General features: G+C 30.3%; 2 protein-coding genes across 2 annotated transcripts; both read right to left on the minus strand.

The window, feature by feature from the left end:
* Nucleotides 1-843: 843 nt before the first annotated feature.
* LOC101215922 lies at nt 844-8742 on the minus strand. Its single transcript, XM_004141950.3, has 4 exons — nt 7834-8742; nt 6646-7263; nt 3620-4558; nt 844-1595 (listed from the first exon to the last, which is right to left on the minus strand). Exons 1-4 carry the CDS (start codon nt 8707-8709, stop codon nt 975-977), a joined length of 3054 nt encoding a protein of 1017 aa, XP_004141998.3. The 5' UTR covers nt 8710-8742; the 3' UTR covers nt 844-974.
* A 702-nt stretch (nt 8743-9444) lies between these two features.
* Nucleotides 9445-13417, minus strand: LOC101211829 (cytochrome P450 81Q32). Its single transcript, XM_011659578.2, has 2 exons — nt 12407-13417; nt 9445-10253 (listed from the first exon to the last, which is right to left on the minus strand). The coding sequence occupies exons 1-2, from the start codon at nt 13280-13282 to the stop codon at nt 9636-9638; spliced, it is 1494 nt and encodes a 497-aa protein (XP_011657880.2). The 5' UTR covers nt 13283-13417; the 3' UTR covers nt 9445-9635.
* Between the last annotated feature and the right edge of the window lie 6043 nt (nt 13418-19460).

The raw sequence follows: 19460 nt of genomic DNA on the forward strand, positions 1-19460 counted from the left end.
GCCACAACTTTAAAACCAAAGTTGAAATTAAGAACAAAATAATTTAAATGCAATAAAGGAGGGAGGGCATAAAGTAGTTAAAAATTGACCAAAAGAAAAAGGCAGAAGAAGTTGGAGAAGGGAGGTATCCGTTGGACCTCATCTCAATGCTTGATATCAAAGCGTATATAATTGAAGAAACACTAGGAATTATATGGAATCCCTCAAATGTATGGTATGGTATGTGTCATCAAAATCATTAACATATATATAGATCGTTTGGATTTATACGAGTTAAATCAAGTGTGGTTTGAATATATGCTTTTCCTGTAATAGGGCTTAGAATAGGTTGTTCACGTCCTTGCAAAAATGGAGCCTTGCCTTTCTCGCTGCTCTTCTTTTGTGGCTTTCTTTGATGAGGGTCGAAAGAGGTGTTTTCCTTTCTTTTCTTTTTAAAGTGTTCTCTGTTTTATTTGGAGGGTCTTGTTTGTTTCTTGTTTATTCTCGATTCTTAAAAAAAAGAAAGAAAAAAACATTAACTTTGAATAACTAAAAAAGAGTATAAATAATACGTTAGTTTCAAATTTGGAAGCAAAGAGAAGTCAGAGGTCATTTTATATGGATAGATTGATGATTAGGTATTTAGGAATTGTTAAACATGGAAGTAAAGTTGAAATGAAATTATGATTTATGGAAAGAAAGAAAAAAAGAGTCAAAGAACTGAATCTTCCAACCGAATAAATGAAAAGATGGGATAAATTTCAAATAAACCTAAAAAATGGGGATGAGAAATGAGAGGATGTAAGGGGTAGAAAAGGCAAAATAATATGGGCCATAATTAAATTGGCCATGGATGGATTCATGTTAATTCAAAACAGCAATATCATTATCATAACCATATATTTAAATTAAATCTCAATTACTTAATGCTATAATACAACAAACACAACCATACATTAAATATAAACAATACCTTTAAACAATCCAATCATTTTTCAGTTAAAAATGTTGTGGATGATAGAGCGAGGTTTGCACATAGCTTCCAATGGCAACACCTTGGGCATGGTGGCCCCTCTTCCTTCTGCCATGTCCACTTTCTCCTCACCAATCCTTTCCCACTCGTAGCATTGAATTAAAGCCGCTAGAGTCAATCCCACCACTCGTTGAGCCATGCCCGAGCCAGGGCAAGCTCTTCGTCCGACTCCAAATGGAATCAACTTTGGGATTTGATGGTGATCAATTGATTCTGATGACTTTTGGTGTCTTTCCGGTTTGAATAGCATGGGTTCTTCCCATTGATTAGGGTCTCTATGGATAGCCCATGCATTAACCAATACAATTGTGTCACGTGGTATTTTGTACCCGCTGATTGTACAATCATGGGAGGTTAGATGTGGCACTAGCATTGGAGCAGTTGGGTTCAATCGAAGAGTCTCAGAGATGATTCCTTGAAGATATGGTAACTTGGGGATATCCGATTCTTCTACAAGTCGTTTTTCTCCAATTTGAGCGTCTATCTCTTCTCTAGCCTTTTTTAGTACATCTGGATTGTTGAGCAAATGAGCTAGAATCCATTCAATTGTCACAGCTGAAGTGTCTACTCCTGCTAGTAGTAACTAATAAAAAAAAAAAAAACCCGAGTATGAATGGATATGAATAATTAGATTTAAATGGACAAAAGATTAGTGTATATATCTAATTATTTTATTTCATTTAATTTTTCAATAATTTAACTTATGATAGGAGGAAAAAAAAAGTTAAAAAATAATTGTAAGTTTGTGTCCAATATCTTATATACAAGTTATTTAAATAATTTGATTATTTACTTTTACAATAAAATGAATGGAAAACAAAAACTAAACTATTTATAAAATAGAGGAGAATCAATAGGCTAATTCTAATGTCTTAATAAATAAGTTAGTATCCACTACAAAAATATTTTGTTTTTTTTTTTAATTCCTTGAGAAACTCCCAATTTTAAATATCTTGAATATATTTGTTTACTAAAATTTTATTTTGAAAAGATTATTTAGTAAGTCTATATCAGATCTTTTGTACATAATATTAAACTTTCAGTACTGAGTTTAGTAATAATCTTTAGAAAAAGAATTTTGATAGCTTAACCAAAAATACTCATGAAAGATTCATTCTTTTCCGTTCTTTTATTTTCGTTTGTACTTTCTTTGACCCTTCTTTCCATATTTTTTTCTGTAATTTTATTTTTATTTTTATCTTTTTTTTCTCTTCTTTTGCAAATATATTTTAAACTAAATTTCTTTCTATTTAGAAAAAAATGAATTAAAATTTACGGTTTTTTATTAAAAAATATTTTAATGTTTTTTTTCTCCACCTACATATTTTTTCCAACTTAAGCTTTGAATTTTGGTAATTTTGATTAGTTATATTAAAGTATGCTTTTACTAACTTTTGTTCCATTCTTTTTAATCTTTAGTCGTATAATATGTTTTTCTAATTATAAATTAGTTAAGTCTTAACTAATTTTTAATTTGAATTAACTGAGTATAACTACAATGTTATATTAAGCATCATTATGATCCGAATAAAATTTCAAATGTTTTTTTATTATAATTGAATAAATGTTGTAAATTATAATAAAATTTTCAACAATTAATTTCTTATAATTTTTTTCGACTCTATTTTATGAGAATTTTTAAAAATAGGTAATTTTATAAAATATTTACCAAATTGTCTATGACAAATTCAATTATTGATATGTCATCACACATAAAATTCAATCAAAATTCAAAATTCAAATTTTGTTATAGAAACTAAACATTTTAATTTATTTTGCTATTTTAAAAAATGTTCATTTATTTTACTTATAATTTATAATTTTGTTTACTATTGTTTTATTTATTTATATATATTGTTGACAGTTGCTCTTTTAATTGTTTTATTTAGAATATTTTTCAACTATTGTTGGTTTATTATTGTTCTATCTATAACCTTTTTTTTACTAACGTCAAGTGATAACCGTCACCAACCTCTAATCACAATCTACGACAAAAAGTAGTAATAATGATAAATACTTTTTAATAAAAGAAAAAATAACATTGAAAATAACTTAAAATATTTTTAAAAAATAAATAACCATTAATATTTGTATTTAGTTTTTCTAAATAGAAAGAAATTTAGTTTAAAAATACAAATAAAAAAGCATCGAAGAAAAGAGAGAAAAAGAGAGGAGAAATAAAGAATAAAAAAGGGATAGAGAGTCTAAGCTGTTAAAAATAGTAAAATAAACGGAAATATTTAATAAATATAGTAAATTTATAAAAATTTTGCCATAGACTGTTAAAAATATTTATAAAATACAATAAAATTTCAAATTATATAAATGATTTTACAATATTTTTGTTCTGTTCACAATTTTATATTTGAAAAGGTTTATTTATCAATGTTTTCCCCCAAAAGTTTTGTATTAGATTTTATGGCAAATATATGCTATGACTACAGGAGAGACGTAGCCGCAAGGTCACTACTTCCAATCCAAAAGAGAAGGAAAAAACTCCAAATTCACGAGCAGGATTAACTAAAACCGAATGGGAATGGAGATTGAAAATTGTTTACTTAAAGGAAGGTTATTGAAAGTGAGTGAGAAATTATGGAGATTAATTACCAGAACAATTCCTTTGATTATTTCATCTCCATAGTACTCAGGCTCCATTTCCTGCAGAGATAGCAAATGACCGATCACCGTGTTCCTTTCTTCTTCCTTATTGCTCCGATGTTCATCAATCAATCCCTGCAGAAACGCGTCCATCCTCTTCGCAACTCTCCAAACCTTCCTCTTAAATCCATTCGGGATCCAATTCATCATCGGAATGAAATCTCCCGGATACGATACTCCTCCCATCGACACGATCTGTTTAATCAGCTCTCTCGACTGTCTCGCTTCCTCCACATCCCTCACCTCCTCACCAAAATACCTCTTTCCTGCCGCCATTCTCATCGATATGTTAAACGTCCGTTCCGAAATCGCCGACTGCATCTCTACTTTCGAGAATCCATACATCGAATTTCTCGATAGCTTCTTCAGTAACCGTTCCACTTCATCCTTCCGGCTTCCTGCGAATTTATTGAGGCGAGACGCTGAAAAGATCTCGATCGCGCCGATTCTGCGGAGGTTCCGCCAGTGATCTCCATAAGGTGACGATACCATCGTAGTGTAGTTGTAGCTGATGTGTTTCCCGACTAGCAAGCGAGGACGGTTGGCTAAAACAATGTCGTTCTTAGTGAAACACTCCTCCACTGCCGGCAACGAGGAGACGACCACAACGAGGCGAGATCCAAGCCAGAGAGAGATTACTGGTCCGTATTGCGCAGAGAGTTTGTGTAAAGTTTGGTGATGGGGGATTTTGAGGTAATGGAGGTGGCCGATGATAGGGAGAGACGGGGGACTGGGGGGTAAGTTTGTACGGCGGGTGCGGAGGTTGAAAGCGAAGAGGAGAGAGATAAGGGAGAGAAATAGGTAAAGGAGAGAGTAAATTTGCATGGCGTTTTTGTTGAAAAAAGTAATATTTAAATTTGGAGTTGGGGAGTGAAGATGAAGAGGTGGCTACTAGGGGTGAGGTATTTATAGAGATTGAAGCCACCAGAATGACCTTGGCAGTGTGCTGTAATAACATACATTATGAAGTCCATTTTATGTACGAGTTTCAATTGAAATCCAAAATTTCTATGCATGTAAATCCATCTTGAGTAGAGACAAAACTATATATTAATCTTTTTCCACGTTGACAAAGTATCTGCTGAAGATACTCAACCCCTTTTTGGCTTCTCTCTCTTCTTTCCTTTTATCTATTATAATCATCATAATCGAAGGAAAATGCATGACTGACATGTGTAGAGTTTAATGATCCTTCAATTGCCATATGTATCAACAGTTATGAGATTTTCAATTTTAATAATACTCTCTAGTTCTTCCTATTCTTAAAAGAGACTACGATTGCTTTTGTGGTTGAAAATTAGACTCATCATGTCTCACATATATTCTACTAAAAATGTGATTATTTTTAAATATTTAAAGAATTTACATAATAATCATGACATATTGTAGTGCATCAATGCTTTTTTATTGGTACATAATTTCAAAGTTTCAAATTTCTTGTTTTTACTTTCTTTTTTTTTTTAACGAATAACAAATTTGACCTGAAATTAAAATTTTAATCAATGTTTTCTAATAAGACGTGTCAACTCTAGCTTATATCAAATAATTGAAAGATGTATATATTATGGACTAAAATATTAGAGATTTAAATCTTTTCACATTACTGTTTTCAAAAACCGCATCAACAAAATGTATTCATAAAGTGCAACTAAATATTGTGTTCTGAAAATTCCCACAACAAATTTATAGAAGTATTACAACAAGATTGGAATCAAATAATAAAATATATAATTTCTTTGATCACATCTAAATTATATGGAATGAATATAGTTATTAGACTCTTACTAGTATCAATTTAAATTTTAAACTTACATTCTACTTAAATACATTTGAGAAAGTTGAAAGTCTAAATTGATATAATAATGAGTTTAGGGTTTAAATTGGTATTGATATATAATTGCCATAAATTTTATAAATCTTTGAATTGATTAGACCTAAACTTCTCAGTTGGACAACAAATAGAGAACTGTTCAGTACCGATTTAAACTTTATAAGATAGACGATGTGATTTGTTAGGTATTGTTATAATCCAAATATTTAAAACTGAAAAGTAAGTTTGCCCAAGCTTCCCATGTTAATTAGAGTCTAATGGGAGTAAACTTACCTGACTTATAAATATTATTTAAAAATGTTTACCCATTAGCATGATTTTAAAATTTTATATGTATTATATTATTTTAGATTAATAATTTTTTTATTATTCGTAAGTGTTTATTGTTTCATTCTAAAATTTAAATAATTTACACTTTAAACACGTGTTATTATAATCAAAACTAAAATAGTTTACATTTCAAACACATAATATTATAACTAAAATTAAAATAATTTACTATTCAAATACATATTATTATAATAAAAACTAATAATATATTATTGGATCGTTATAATGGTTACAATACTCTATAATAACTTAGGAACATAATAACCAACTTATATATATTGATATAGATTCATATGATTAGGTATTTAGGAATTGTTAAACATGGAAGTAAAGTTGAAATGAAATTATGACTTATGGAAAAACAAAACAAAAGTAAAAAAGAGAAACAGAATCTTCCAACCGAATAAATGGAAAAATGGGACAAAATTTCAAATAAACCTAAAAAAAAATGGGGAATACATAAAACAAATGCAGTATTGATGAGAAATGAGAGGATGTAATGTAAGGGGTAGAAAAGGCAAAATAAGTGTAAAATGAGTTAGACCATATATTTCTAAACTTTTGCTACAAATAATAGGTAATATATATATGCATCATTATTCAAATTAAATCTCAATTACCTAATGCTATGATACAACAAATCAACCATACATCAACAAGCCTCCTTGAAGATATATATATATATATATATATATATATATATATATATATATATATATATATATATATATATATATATATATATATATATATATATATTGTGAATTATTAAATATAAACAATACCTTTAAATTAATAATCCAATCATTTTTCAGTTAAAAATGTTGTGGACGATAGGACGAGCTTTGCACATAGCTTCCAATGGCACCACCTTGGGCATAGTGACGCCTCTTCCTTCCGTCATGTCCACTTTCTCTTCCCCAATCCTCTCCCACTCGTAGCATTGAATCAGAGTCGCTAGAGTCAGTCCCACCACTCGTTGAGCCATGCTGGAGCCGGGGCAAGCTCGTCGTCCGACTCCAAATGGAATCATCTTTGGGATTTGATGATGGTCACTTGATTCTAAGTTTTGGTGTCTTTCTGGCTTGAATAATGTGGGCTCTTCCCATTGACTAGGGTCTCTGTGGATAGCCCATGCATTAACCAATACAATCGTATCACGTGGTATTTCGTACTCACTGATTGTACAATTGTTGGATGTTAGATGTGGCACTAGCATTGGAGCAGCTGGGTTCAATCGAAGAGTCTCATAAATGATTCCTTGAAGATATGGTAACTTAGAGACGTCTAATTCTTCTGCTAGTTGTTTTTCTCCAATTTGATTGTCCAACTCTTCTCTAGCCTTTTTTAGTACCTCTGGATTGTTGAGCAAGTGAGCTAAAGCCCATTCAATTGTCACAGCTGATGTGTCTGTTCCAGCTAGTAGTAACACCTGTACGCTTATTTTTGTTTAGAGTTTGATATAATACACACAAAACAGATATCACAAAACAAAAACAAATCCTACCAAGTCAATAATTAGGACTAAATATGGAAAAATTAGTAAAAAAAAATCTAAACAATGTTATTTCAAAGCAAACACTCTTTCATGTTACTCCTAACCCTAAAGCTTGTAAGCCATAATTAAATATGAAAATTAATTAATGGTAATTTTCTCTCTACAATATGGCCAAGTGCTTCCCCAACGTCAAAGGTGCGTGACTTTTTCTTTTTTCACTCAAAGCAAACAGTTTGTGCATGAAAATATTAGAGCATTTTTCTATCTTTGCCCCAAAATGCTTTTAAAAATAGTTTGAGGGGAAATGCTAAATGTAGAGGAGAGACGATAGGGGTCCCCCAGGCCGCAAGGCCACCACTTTGAATCTTCGTTGCCATTCTGTCCTATTATATGTTCTTATATATATTTCGGGGATTACCCAAAAGAGATGGATAAAGAGCAAAATTCTTGAGAATAATGGCAATGAAGATTGAAAATGAGTGAGAAATTATGGAGATTAATTACCAGAACAATTCCTTTGATTATTTCATCTCCATAGTACTCAGGCTCCGTTTCCTGCAGAGATAGCAAATGATCGATCATTGTGTTCCTTTCCTCTTCCTTATTGCTCCGATGTTCATCAATCAATCCCTGCAAAAACCTGTCCATCCTTTTCCCAAGTCTCGAAACCTTCCTCTTATATCCATTCGGGACCCAATTCATCATCGGAATGAAATCTCCCGGATTCGATACTCCTCCCATCGACACAATCTGTTTAATCAGCTCTCTCGACTGTCTCGCTTCCTCCACATCCCTCACTTCATCACCGAAATACCTCTTTCCGGCCGCCATTCTCATCGATATGTTAAACGTGAGTTCCGAAATCGACGATTGCATCTCTACTTTCGAGTATCCATGCATCGAATTCCTCGATAGCTTCTTCAGTAACCGTTCCACTTCATCCTTCCGGGTTCCTGCGAATTTATTGAGGCGAGACGCTGAAAAGATCTCGATGGCTCCGATTCGGCGGAGGTTCCGCCAGTGGTCTCCGTAAGGTGACCCTACCATCGTAGTGTGGTTGTAGCCGATGTGTTTTCCGAATAGCAACCGAGGACGGTTGGCTAAAACGATGTCGTTCTTAGTGAAGCACTCCTCCACTGCTGGCAATGACGAGACGACCACAACGAGGCGAGATCCAAACCGGAGAGAGATTAATGGTCCGTATTTTGCAGAGAGTTTGTGTAAAGTTCGGTGGAGGGGGATTTTGATATAATGGAGGTGGCCGATGATGGGGAGAGACGGAGGACTGGGGGGTAAGTTTGTAGGGCGGGTGCGGAGGTTGAAGGCGAAGAGGAGAGAGATAATAGAGAGAAATAGGTAAAGGAGAGAGCAACATTCCATGGCGTTTTTGTTAAAGAAGAAGTATGTTTAAATTTGGAGTTGGGGAGTGAAGATGAAGATATGGGTACATGGGTGAGGTATTTATGGTATTGAAGCCACGACAACGACATTGTGTAATCACATTCAGCTATTTTAAACTAAATATAATTCCATCAAATATCTTTCTTCTTCATTTCCTTTCCCAACATTTTCAAATCTGTTTACTCCTCAGACCTTAGTTATAGAAAAACCAATATCATAGGTTTAATCAATTATTTATTTGGCCAACTTTTCGTAATGTTTCTAATGCTTTTGTTTTTGTGCACCCATGGAATGAAGAGTATAAACGTCCATTTCTTTCTTTTATCGCTTTTTTAGTATTAGTCATGTCATATGCAAATATGTTTTTGTAACATCTTTTGTGTGGATGGATTTGGTTTCATTTCTTTCTTCTTCTTTTCATTCTTTTCTTCCTGTTTTTGTTTAGTTTGTGCTTTGACATACGTTCAAATTTAATACATTTGCAAACATAATATAATAAATAATAATAATAAAATAATTAAAAAAAGCTTAGAGTTAGATATGTTTAGTTGTAATGCTAGTTTAGCTAAAGTTTATTTATTCATTTATAAATCTTCTCGACATATGTTCGTTCAAGGTTTGATATATCTTTTAAAAATATTGATAACTGACACTCCTCTTCTCTTTTTCATGTCTTTTATCCTACCTCATAATAGTAACTAAGGAACGGACAAATAGACCATAATATATATGCATTACTATTCAAATTAAATCTTAGTTACTTAATATTCTACCATACAACAAAACAACCCTACATTAACACACCTCCTTTTAAGATAAAGATGTCACTTTCTTTTTTTTTTTTTTTTTGTAAATTATTAAATATAAACAATACCCTTAAACAATCCAATCATTTTTCAGAATTTTTAGTTAAAAATGTTGTGGATGATAGGGCGAGGTTTGCACATGGCTTCCAGTGGCACCATCTTGGGCATAGTGACGCCTCTTCCTTCCGACATGTCCACTTTCTCGTCACCAATCCTTTCCCACTCGTAGCATTGAATTAGCGCCGCCAGAGTCAACCCCACCACTCGTTGAGCCATGCCCGAGCCGGGGCAAGCTCGTCGTCCGACTCCAAATGGGATCAACTTTGAAATATGATGATCAATTGATTCTGACTTTTGGTGTCTTTCTGGTTTGAATAGTGTGGGTTCTTCCCATTGATTAGGGTCTCTATGGATAGCCCATGCATTAACCAATACAATCGTGTCACGTGGTATTTTGTATCCACTAATTGTACAATCATTGGAGGTTAGATGTGGCACTAGCATTGGAGCAGCTGGGTTCAATCGAAGAGTCTCGGAGATGATTCCTTGAAGATATGGTAACTTGGAGACGTCTGATTCTTCCACTAGTCGTTTTTCTCCAATTTGAGTGTCTAGCTCTTCTCTAGCCTTTTTTAGTACCTCCGGATTGTTGAGCAAGTGAGCTAAAGCCCATTCAATTGTCACCGCTGATGTGTCTGTTCCGGCTAGTAGTAACACCTGCACATTTATTTTTATTTTGAGTTTGACATAATACATACAAAAGACATATCAACAAAAACAAAAATAAGTCATAAAAAGTTAATTAGGACTAAATATGAAAAAATTAGTCACTAGAATCTAGATATACCTTATTGCATATACCTTCTAACAAGAACAATATCTAAATAGAAGAAAAAATAAATATATAATCATAAGTTGATAGTTGCTAAAAGATAAATTTTCCCTTTTCACTTTAAAAATATCTTTTATATTATTCTTTTTTCACTTTGTAATAATTGGGTTAGATCGTCAACACGAATTTAGCTCAACCGACATCTGTATGTACCTGTGGACAAGAGATTTCATGTTCAAATCTCCACCTCTGCATTTACTACAATACATTTTAAAAATAAATTGAGGTGGATCTATAGAGATGTGGGGCTACACTCTAGTGTTCCTCTTATTTAGATGCATGTTGATCATAACTTCAGATACCCGACCTAAGATGGAAAATGCTCACTTCAACCAAAAAGAAAAGAAACCTTATAAAACATAATTTAAAAAGAGAGAGGAGCTTTTTGCGATGTGTTTAGAGAATTGGTTTGGGCAAGGGGTTGATGCACCAAAGTGCTTTTTCTATTCTTGATCACTAAATATAAATTAATGGTAATTCTATCTCTGCATTAAGGCCAAGTGCGTGCCTATTATTATTAATTTTAGGTGAAGACTGACTTTTTTTTCTTTCAAAGCAAACACTTGTGCATGCTACTTTAAGTATGATTGAATAATTAGATGTAAAAGTATTAAGAAATTTTTAACCACCAGTATGATTGAATAATTAGATGTAAATAGACAAAAGATTAGTGTATATATCTAATTATTTTATTTTTCAATAAATTAATTTCACCCGATCGTAGGAGGAGAAAATACTTCTTAAGTAAATACTTTTATGAATAAGTTATTTAAATAATTTAATTATTTTTTTATAACGAAACATGAATGGAAAATAAAATTAAAACCATGTATAAAATAAAGCAAAAAGTTTTAAATAGACTATAGAGACTTTTTTTTTTACTAAGTTTTTGTTTGATTATTTTTTATTTTTAATCGTATAATATGCTTTTCTATATATAAATTAGTAAATTCAAGTCAATCGGACAAAAAATTAATTTGAATTAATTAGGTAGAAATATAATATAAGAGACTAAGTGTTTGCTCCGAATAAAAATTTACTTTTATTATAATTGGATAAATGTTGTAAATTATAATAAAATTTCGATAACTAATTTTTATAACATTTTTCAACTTTCTCCTGTTTATAATTTTTTTTTATTAATAACCTTTTTTTTTTTTACTAACTTATGATGATAATTGTGGTCAACCTCCAGTACTTATAATTGTTTTACACTAATTGCCGTGCCTACCTTCAATCACAATTTATTATTGAAAAGATTCAAATACTGATAAATATTTTTTTAATAAAAGAAAAAATAACTCAAAATATTTTTTTAATAAAAGAACCATTAGTTTTTAATTTATTTTTTATAACTTGATAGAAATTTAGTTAAAAAGATGCAAATAAAAAGAAAACATTGAAGAGAGAGAGAAGAGGGAGGAAATAAAAGAAAAGAAGAAAGAAAGGGAAAGAGAGCCTAAACGGCAGTTATAAGAAAACGAGAACAAAAAGAAGAAAATAGAGAAATCTAGTGGTTAAAAATATAATTTTAGAAAAAGTGAAATGAAGAGACACGCGTCAATAAAGCCAAAACAAGAACCACTAAATTATTTTCAAAACAGTCCCTGTACCTAATTATTTTTCAAAACAACCCTTGTGCCTAATTATTTTTCAAAACAATCCTCCTACCTAATTACTTTTCAAAACTGCTTTATTTTCTTCAAATAACCCCAGATTTGATGACCCACTTGATTGGACCCAAAAATGAAAGAAGACAGTGGTTAGAGGTCCCTCAAGCTGCAGACCACCACTTTGAATCTTTGTTGCGATTCTCATATATTATATATTTTTGTATCCATTTCGGGGTTTATCCTAAAGAGAAGGAAAAAAACGCCAAATTCTTGAGCAGGATAATTATAACCGAATGGTAATGGAGATTGAAAATGTTTGTTAAACGAAGATTGAAAGTGAGTCAGAAATTATGGAAATTTATTACCAGAATGATTCCTTTGATTATTTGATCTCCATAGTACTCAGGCTCCGTTTCCTGCAGAGATAGCAAATGATCGATCATTGTGTTCCTTTCTTCTTCCTTATTGCTCCGATGTTCATCAATCAATCCCTGCAAAAACCCGTCCATCCTCTTCGCAAGTCTCGAAACCTTCCTCTTATATCCATTCGGGATCCAATTCATCATCGGAATGAAATCTCCCGGATTCGATACTCCTCCCATCGACACGATCTGTTTAATCAGCTCTCTCGACTGTCTCGCTTCCTCCACATCCCTCACTTCCTCACCGAAATACCTCTTTCCGGCCGCCATCCTCATCGATATGTTAAACGTCAGTTCTGAAATCGACGATTGCATCTCTACTTTCGAGAATCCATACATCGAATTCCTCGATAGCTTCTTCAGTAACCTTTCCACTTCATCCTTCCGGGTTCCTGCGAACTTATTGAGGCGAGACGCTGAAAAAATCTCGATGGCTCCGATTCGGCGGAGGTTCCGCCAGTGGTCTCCGTAAGGTGACGCTACCATTGTAGTGTGGTTGTAGCCGACGTGTTTGCCGACTAGCAACCGAGGACGGTTGGCTAAAACGATATCGTTCTTAGTGAAGCACTCCTCCACTGCCGGCAACGACGAGACGACCACAACGAGGCGAGACCCAAACCAGAGAGAGATTACTGGTCCATATTTTGCAGAGAGTTTGTGTAAAGTTCGGTGGAGGGGGATTTTGATATAATGGAGGTGGCCAATGATGGGGAGAGACGGGGGACTGGGGGGTAAGTTTCTACGTCGGCTGCGGAGGTTGAAAGCGAAGAGAAGAGAGATAAGAGAGAGAAATAGGTAAAGCAGAGAAGAAATTTCCATGGCGTTTTTGTTAGAAGAGTATATTTAAATTTGGAGTAGAGAGTGAAGATGAAGACTCTGCTTGGGTGAAGTATTTATAGTGATCGAAGCCACGACGATGACATTGGCAGTGTGCTGTAATGTTTAAGAAGCTCTTTGGATTAAAGATTAACCGGGGCTTATTGGACAATAATAACCCCTATTTGCTTCACCCAATATTATTTAAAGTCTCTTATTAGCTACATTATATATATATATATATTTTTTTTATGAAACTAAAATAGTCTAATATCAAATACATCAATTATAACGATTTATTCTAATCAAATTATAATAATTTATTTTTTACTACAAACACTCTATTTAATATATATTAAATAATTCCATCGAATATCTTTCTTTCATTTCGTTTTTCAACATTTTCAAATATTCTACTGTGTTCACTTAATAATTGGCTTGAATTAATTAATTATTTGGCCAAACTTTCCTAATGTTTTTAATGCATGATATGGTTGCTATTTTAGTACTAGTTCTAATCCTTCCAAACTTGAGTTGTAGGTATATTTTGGTATGATCCGTTTGGTTTGGTTTAGTTTGTTTGTTCTTTTTTACTATTTTGATTGTGTTTTTGTATTGTTTGTGCTTTGACTTTTGTTCAAATTTAATACCTTTGCAAAAATAATAATAATAAATAAATAAATAATAAAAGCTTGGAATTGATGAGTTTAGTTCATGAAGATCGTTTACCTAAAGTTTATTTATTCGTTTGCAAACTTTCTTTTGACATACAAATATTTATTTAAGGTTTGATATACCTTTAAAAAATATCAAGAACGAATAACATGTTATGTTAGATTAGGTTTTTTTCTTTTTCCTTTTCCTCTATTTGACCCTAACTCATAATTGTAATTAAGGAATGGATGAACATTTTTGTCTACTAAAAATCTAGATTTGTGTGTTCCACAACTGAAATATATAATGCTCTAACTAGAACATTAGGTGACATTATCTTTCCTTCAAATTAGAAAGTTAGGAAATTAATTTAAAAGGACCAAATAGTTGAGATAATGGTACAATTTTTCTATAGCTTAATTTAATGGCCCTTTAGACATGCTTGTGATATTGCTATAATTATTTGTTTACAAATTACATTAAATATATGACTCAGCTCTTCAATCCAAAAATCATGCATCCAACATTTTTGCAAATTCAGTTCGTTGAATTTATTTAAAGCTACAAATCAAAGATAACTAATCCAAAATCCAAAATTTCTATGTATGTAAATCCATTTTGAGTAGAGACAAAATGAAAAACAAGAGAATAATTTATAGTCCCATTTTTATCTAAAATTATGTAGAAACTCGCACACTGCCCCCACCTCCCACATCCCCATCCTTTTCCATGTTGAAGATGCTCAATCCATTTTTGATCTCTCTTGTTTCCTAATTTTATCTATTAATCTTCCTATCAAACCACATGTATATCTACCTAAACAACCAAAAACTATAGTTTATAGTTCAATAATTGTCATATATCCCTACTAATTGTAAAAAAAAAAAAAACTATAATTATTTTGTGGTTGAAAGTTAGAACTATTATGTGTCACAAATATATTCGACTAAAAATGTGATTGTTTTTAAATATTTTAAAAATATATACATAATAATAATTATGATATGGTGGTACACATATATTTTTATTATCGATACAAAAACGAACTTAACACAATTAACATGGTTTCATTTTATACATTTAATACAACACATTTTATAATATATATATGTTTGGGTTTGATTACAAAGTTTACCTGAGTGGTTTTTGTAGGTATTTTTATTAAATTGGTTTTCATATTAGAAAAAATGTCTTTCCTGAAGAGTCGTCAACTTTGGCTTATAATTTCAAAGTTCCCAATTTCTTGTGTACTGTTTTTTTTATTGAATAACATATTTGACATGAAATTAAAAAAATTTAATCAATGTTTCTAAGACATTATATGTCAAACTTTAGTTTTGCTCAAATAATTTTTTAAAAAATGTATATATTATCAACTAAAAGAATTAGAGAATTGAATATTTTCAATATTGGTGTTAAATTGTTATCAAAAGATCGGATTAAACAACTCAATAAAATGTATACTAATAAGCGCAACTAAATGCTTGTTTTGAAAATTCACATAATAAAGTTATAGGTATCTTACAACAAGATTGGATTCATAATAATAAAGCATATAATTTTGTACAATTCCCTATTTTAGGTAAAGGTATCTATCACGTGTTAAGTTATATAAATAATCCAAACTACATGACAGGTGGGTCTCCTTTGTATTTAATAATCTTAATTTAGTTCATTCACATGCTAATAATAGACTGATTAATAATACTTTACCAATATCCATATCCAAAGGCCAGAAAGATTGTTTTAAATAATTTAAAATATTACAAAACATAGGTCACGTCATCTTAATTGATACAGTATTTTTTTGTAAATACAAATGAGTGTTTAGTTGATTTTTTTTTAAAAAAAATAGAACATAGGAAAGAAGAAAAGACAAAGAAAAGTTGAGGTGAAATTGATGCAATGACTTTGGGTTGAATTATGGGAAACAATGGATGAGGTGAGGATAAAGAAAACTTGAAGGTGGGGGTTTGTCATGAGCGTCATGGAATACGTAACGGGAACTTTGATATTTAGATGACGCAAGCAAATAGGTCACTTCAGGGTACTCTTCACTTTCACGGCCGGATATCGACAACAAACTCTATCGTCGGCTGCTGCTACCCATCACCTTTGCCATTCCATCTTCCATTCTTTTCCTTTTAGATCAAATATCAATCATCAAAACATTGGACTTACCCTCATTTATTTCATTCATTAATAATTATATCAATTTAATTAACTTCAAGTTAATATTTGATGAATTTTTAGCTCTCTAATTTTTATAAGACAACTAATTTAAATAATTTTAAACTTAGAATAAATTTAAGTATTTTGTTATATGTTAGTGGGACACATTTATAAAAGGGATTCTTTTAAAAATAAAAAATTTGACAATTATTTATGTCGGGTTGAACAAAACTACTACAAGACAAAATTCAAAATACTTATTTTTATATTAAGAGTTAAATTCTATTTTCAATCATTTTTTTTATTGTATGGAAGTTGAAAGTTTAGACGGATATATTTATGAAAAATCCATGATTTAAATTAACATTTTTTAAAATCTAGAATTTGAATTGGTATATTTATACTAATTGACAGTAATTTTTTATTCTACATACTTCTAACTTTATGGATGTCCTCGAAGGGACATTTGGATTTAATTTCTTTTCGTGATTTTTCAACTTTAAAGTAATGGATGCATATATTTAAAAAAAAAGTAGGATATATTTAGTGAGAAATAACATAAATTTGAAAAAAAAAATTTAAGAAAAATAAGTTATATTTTATGTTTTTATATATGTATTTTGATGGCAGATTTGAACTATGATTTGATGTCAAATATCAAATTAAAGAAAACATAGTTATATTTGATTTTTGAATCTAATATAAAATTTAGAGGAAAAGTTTAATTTAAACTATTGTTTAATATGTATAATTGGTATTTATAAATCATAAAAGTAATTGTTATTTACTAAATATTAGATGATAATAAATTATTCATTAATTTTTGTTAGATTGTATTTTGTGTTAAAAAAGTGTATAACTATTTTAATTAATATTATAATATATTGGAGTGTAAACTTTTTTCTACTTTTGAAAAAAACCTCAATTTATTACGTATTCTTAAATATAATAGTTTGTCAATAGTTATAAATATACTTATAATTGTTTAATATACTTATGCATTTAAAAACTTTAAATTCAAAATCAAAACACAATGAAAATGAAAAAGTAAAAAATATATTGATTTGGGAAAAGCAGAATTTGAATTGTTGTGTTGTCAAACACATATGGTTGAAGCCAATAAAACTAAAACACATCAACCAAACGTACAATTAGACAATTATTAAACCAGATATTAAAGCTCAATATTTATACGTGTATAATTTAAATGTTATAACTTATCTAAATATATTAATTTAAACTTTTAAATTTATACTTTGGTTGAATACATTTAACTGTGAGTTTAAATTGATATAATAATTAGATTAGTATTTAAATTGATACAATTTTGTATAAATTGGTATTTGTCATACATTTGATATTATAAATGTTTGAATTGGTTAGACCTAAAAACTTCTCATTTGGACAACAAAAGGAGAAAACCAAGTCCATACTGACTTATACTTTATACAATAAATGTGATGTGTTAGGTATTGTTATAATCCAAATATTTAAATGAGTGGAAGAAAAAGTTTACACAAGTTTAGAAGGTTATTTATGACCCGTTTCGGATAATAATTGTCTAAGATTATAATAACCACGTCATTCTACACTAAATATTAATTTTTAAATATCTAATTAGGCACGGTAAACATAATTTCAACACTTTTTATATGTTACAATAATTATTATTTCCTACAAGTTTTACTATTTTACATTTGTAATTTGTTTTTATTATTTCTAAAGTGTTCACGGTTTTATTTTCAAACTAAAACAGTTTACATTTCAAACACGTATTACTATAATAAAAAATATATAATAAATTATAAAATAAATTACAGTTCAAACACATGTTATTATAACCGAAACTAAAATAATTTATAGTTCTAAGTGTAAATGTTTACAATCCAACTATAATAACCTCCCAATGTTTCCTCCGTATTTATCCCTTAGATGGTTTCAAACAAAGATAAATTGTTATTTTACAAAATTAGTGGGGCTTTTTAAAAAAAATAATTGAAAAAACATATTATTTACATCCACTAAGAGAAAAAGATCCATTTAACTTGATTTTCTTTTTGAGAAAGTGTAAATATATTTTGTTAATCTTCCTATTTTTTACCATTTTTCACATGAATAAATTTGTTAAATATTGTTTAATTAAAATATTGTATTATATATAACTCTATATGACTTTAGTTTCGAAAGGAGACTAGATGTATTGAATTAATTTGCTGTTTATGGAGGAAGGTTTTTGAACAAATTTAATCCATTAGAAAACAAATGTATAAATGAATTGGATTGGAATATATCCTCAACTCAATACATATTTTCGGGTTGGTTAGTCTTGCAAGTTTTTAACTCAACCAATCAAATATGAGTTAAACTAGGCTGACTTTAAGTTGTATTATATATATTTTTAGCAAAAAAAAAAAAAAACTCTCATAATAATGTTTAACTTTTATTAAATAAATATATATATAAATGAAAATGAGAAGAGTTTTAAATAACAAAGAAATTAAAGAACTAACATAAAAGAAAAACACAAAATAGATGATAAAGATTATATCCAAGTATGTCTTTCAATATTCATGGTCCATAGAAGTCGAGAATTTTCATCTTCTAAAAGTGTTGAAGGGAATGAAAGCGATTCAAACCAAACGGTCCCAACTTAATGTTTTGCTTGAGCTCCAATTTGATACTCTCAACACTATCAAACTCTTAAATATCTTCTAGCGGTGGGTTGACCGAAAAATATTTTAGAGTAGCAAAATCTAACTTCTATCATTAAGTGATAAATGACGAAATAAGTCTATCACTAAATGATATATTTGTAAGCTCCATGAACCAGCCTTAAACTGTAGAGATGGTTACAATCACACTTGGATACTTTTAACTCGATCAATTATTCCTTTATCTTAATTAATATTTATAATTGATGGCAATTGCAATCATAATAATCAAATATATAACAACATTTCAACAAATTTATAAAAGTCTACAACGGATTTTGCTTTATTTATAACTTTCTTAAAATGTTGTTATATAGTTATTACTTTTAATTTAATTACTATATTTGTAATTATCAAAATTTTAAATTGTTTGATATGATTTGATTTCAGAAAGGGAAACTTGTCCTTATTACAGGAGAAAAAAAACAAAAAAAGGTTTGAATTTTGTTTACGTTGTGGTTGGGTTTTACCATATTATCCCTTAGGTGTGGTTTCCAAATCATTTTCTGCTTCTTTCAATATTCGTCTTTGAGCTTTTTTGCTCCTTCTAACGGTATCTCTTCTTTTACAATACGTCCTTCTTTCTCTTTTTAAACCATCAGTTTTTCAAATCTTACTTCTGAAGCTTTTTCCCATTCGTCTGT

This window comes from Cucumis sativus, chromosome 6, assembly GCF_000004075.3.
Source record: "Cucumis sativus cultivar 9930 chromosome 6, Cucumber_9930_V3, whole genome shotgun sequence".
NCBI lineage: Eukaryota > Viridiplantae > Streptophyta > Magnoliopsida > Cucurbitales > Cucurbitaceae > Cucumis > Cucumis sativus.

Excerpts from the sequence above, each read along its gene's own strand:
- LOC101215922 (XM_004141950.3), bottom strand. The coding sequence starts at position 8,709 with ATGGAATGTTGCTCTCTCCTTTACCTATTTCTCTCTATTATCTCTCTC. Across the intron at positions 7,264-7,833 it reads TAATCAAAGGAATTGTTCTG|GTGTTACTACTAGCTGGAAC; the intron begins GTAATTAATCTC and ends ATAAGCGTACAG. Across the intron at positions 4,559-6,645 it reads TCGTCCACAACATTTTTAAC|CCACCTCTTCATCTTCACTC; the intron begins TGAAAAATGATT and ends CACCCCTAGTAG.
- LOC101211829 (XM_011659578.2), bottom strand. The coding sequence starts at position 13,282 with ATGGAAATTTCTTCTCTGCTTTACCTATTTCTCTCTCTTATCTCTCTT. Across the intron at positions 10,254-12,406 it reads TAATCAAAGGAATCATTCTG|GTGTTACTACTAGCCGGAAC; the intron begins GTAATAAATTTC and ends ATAAATGTGCAG.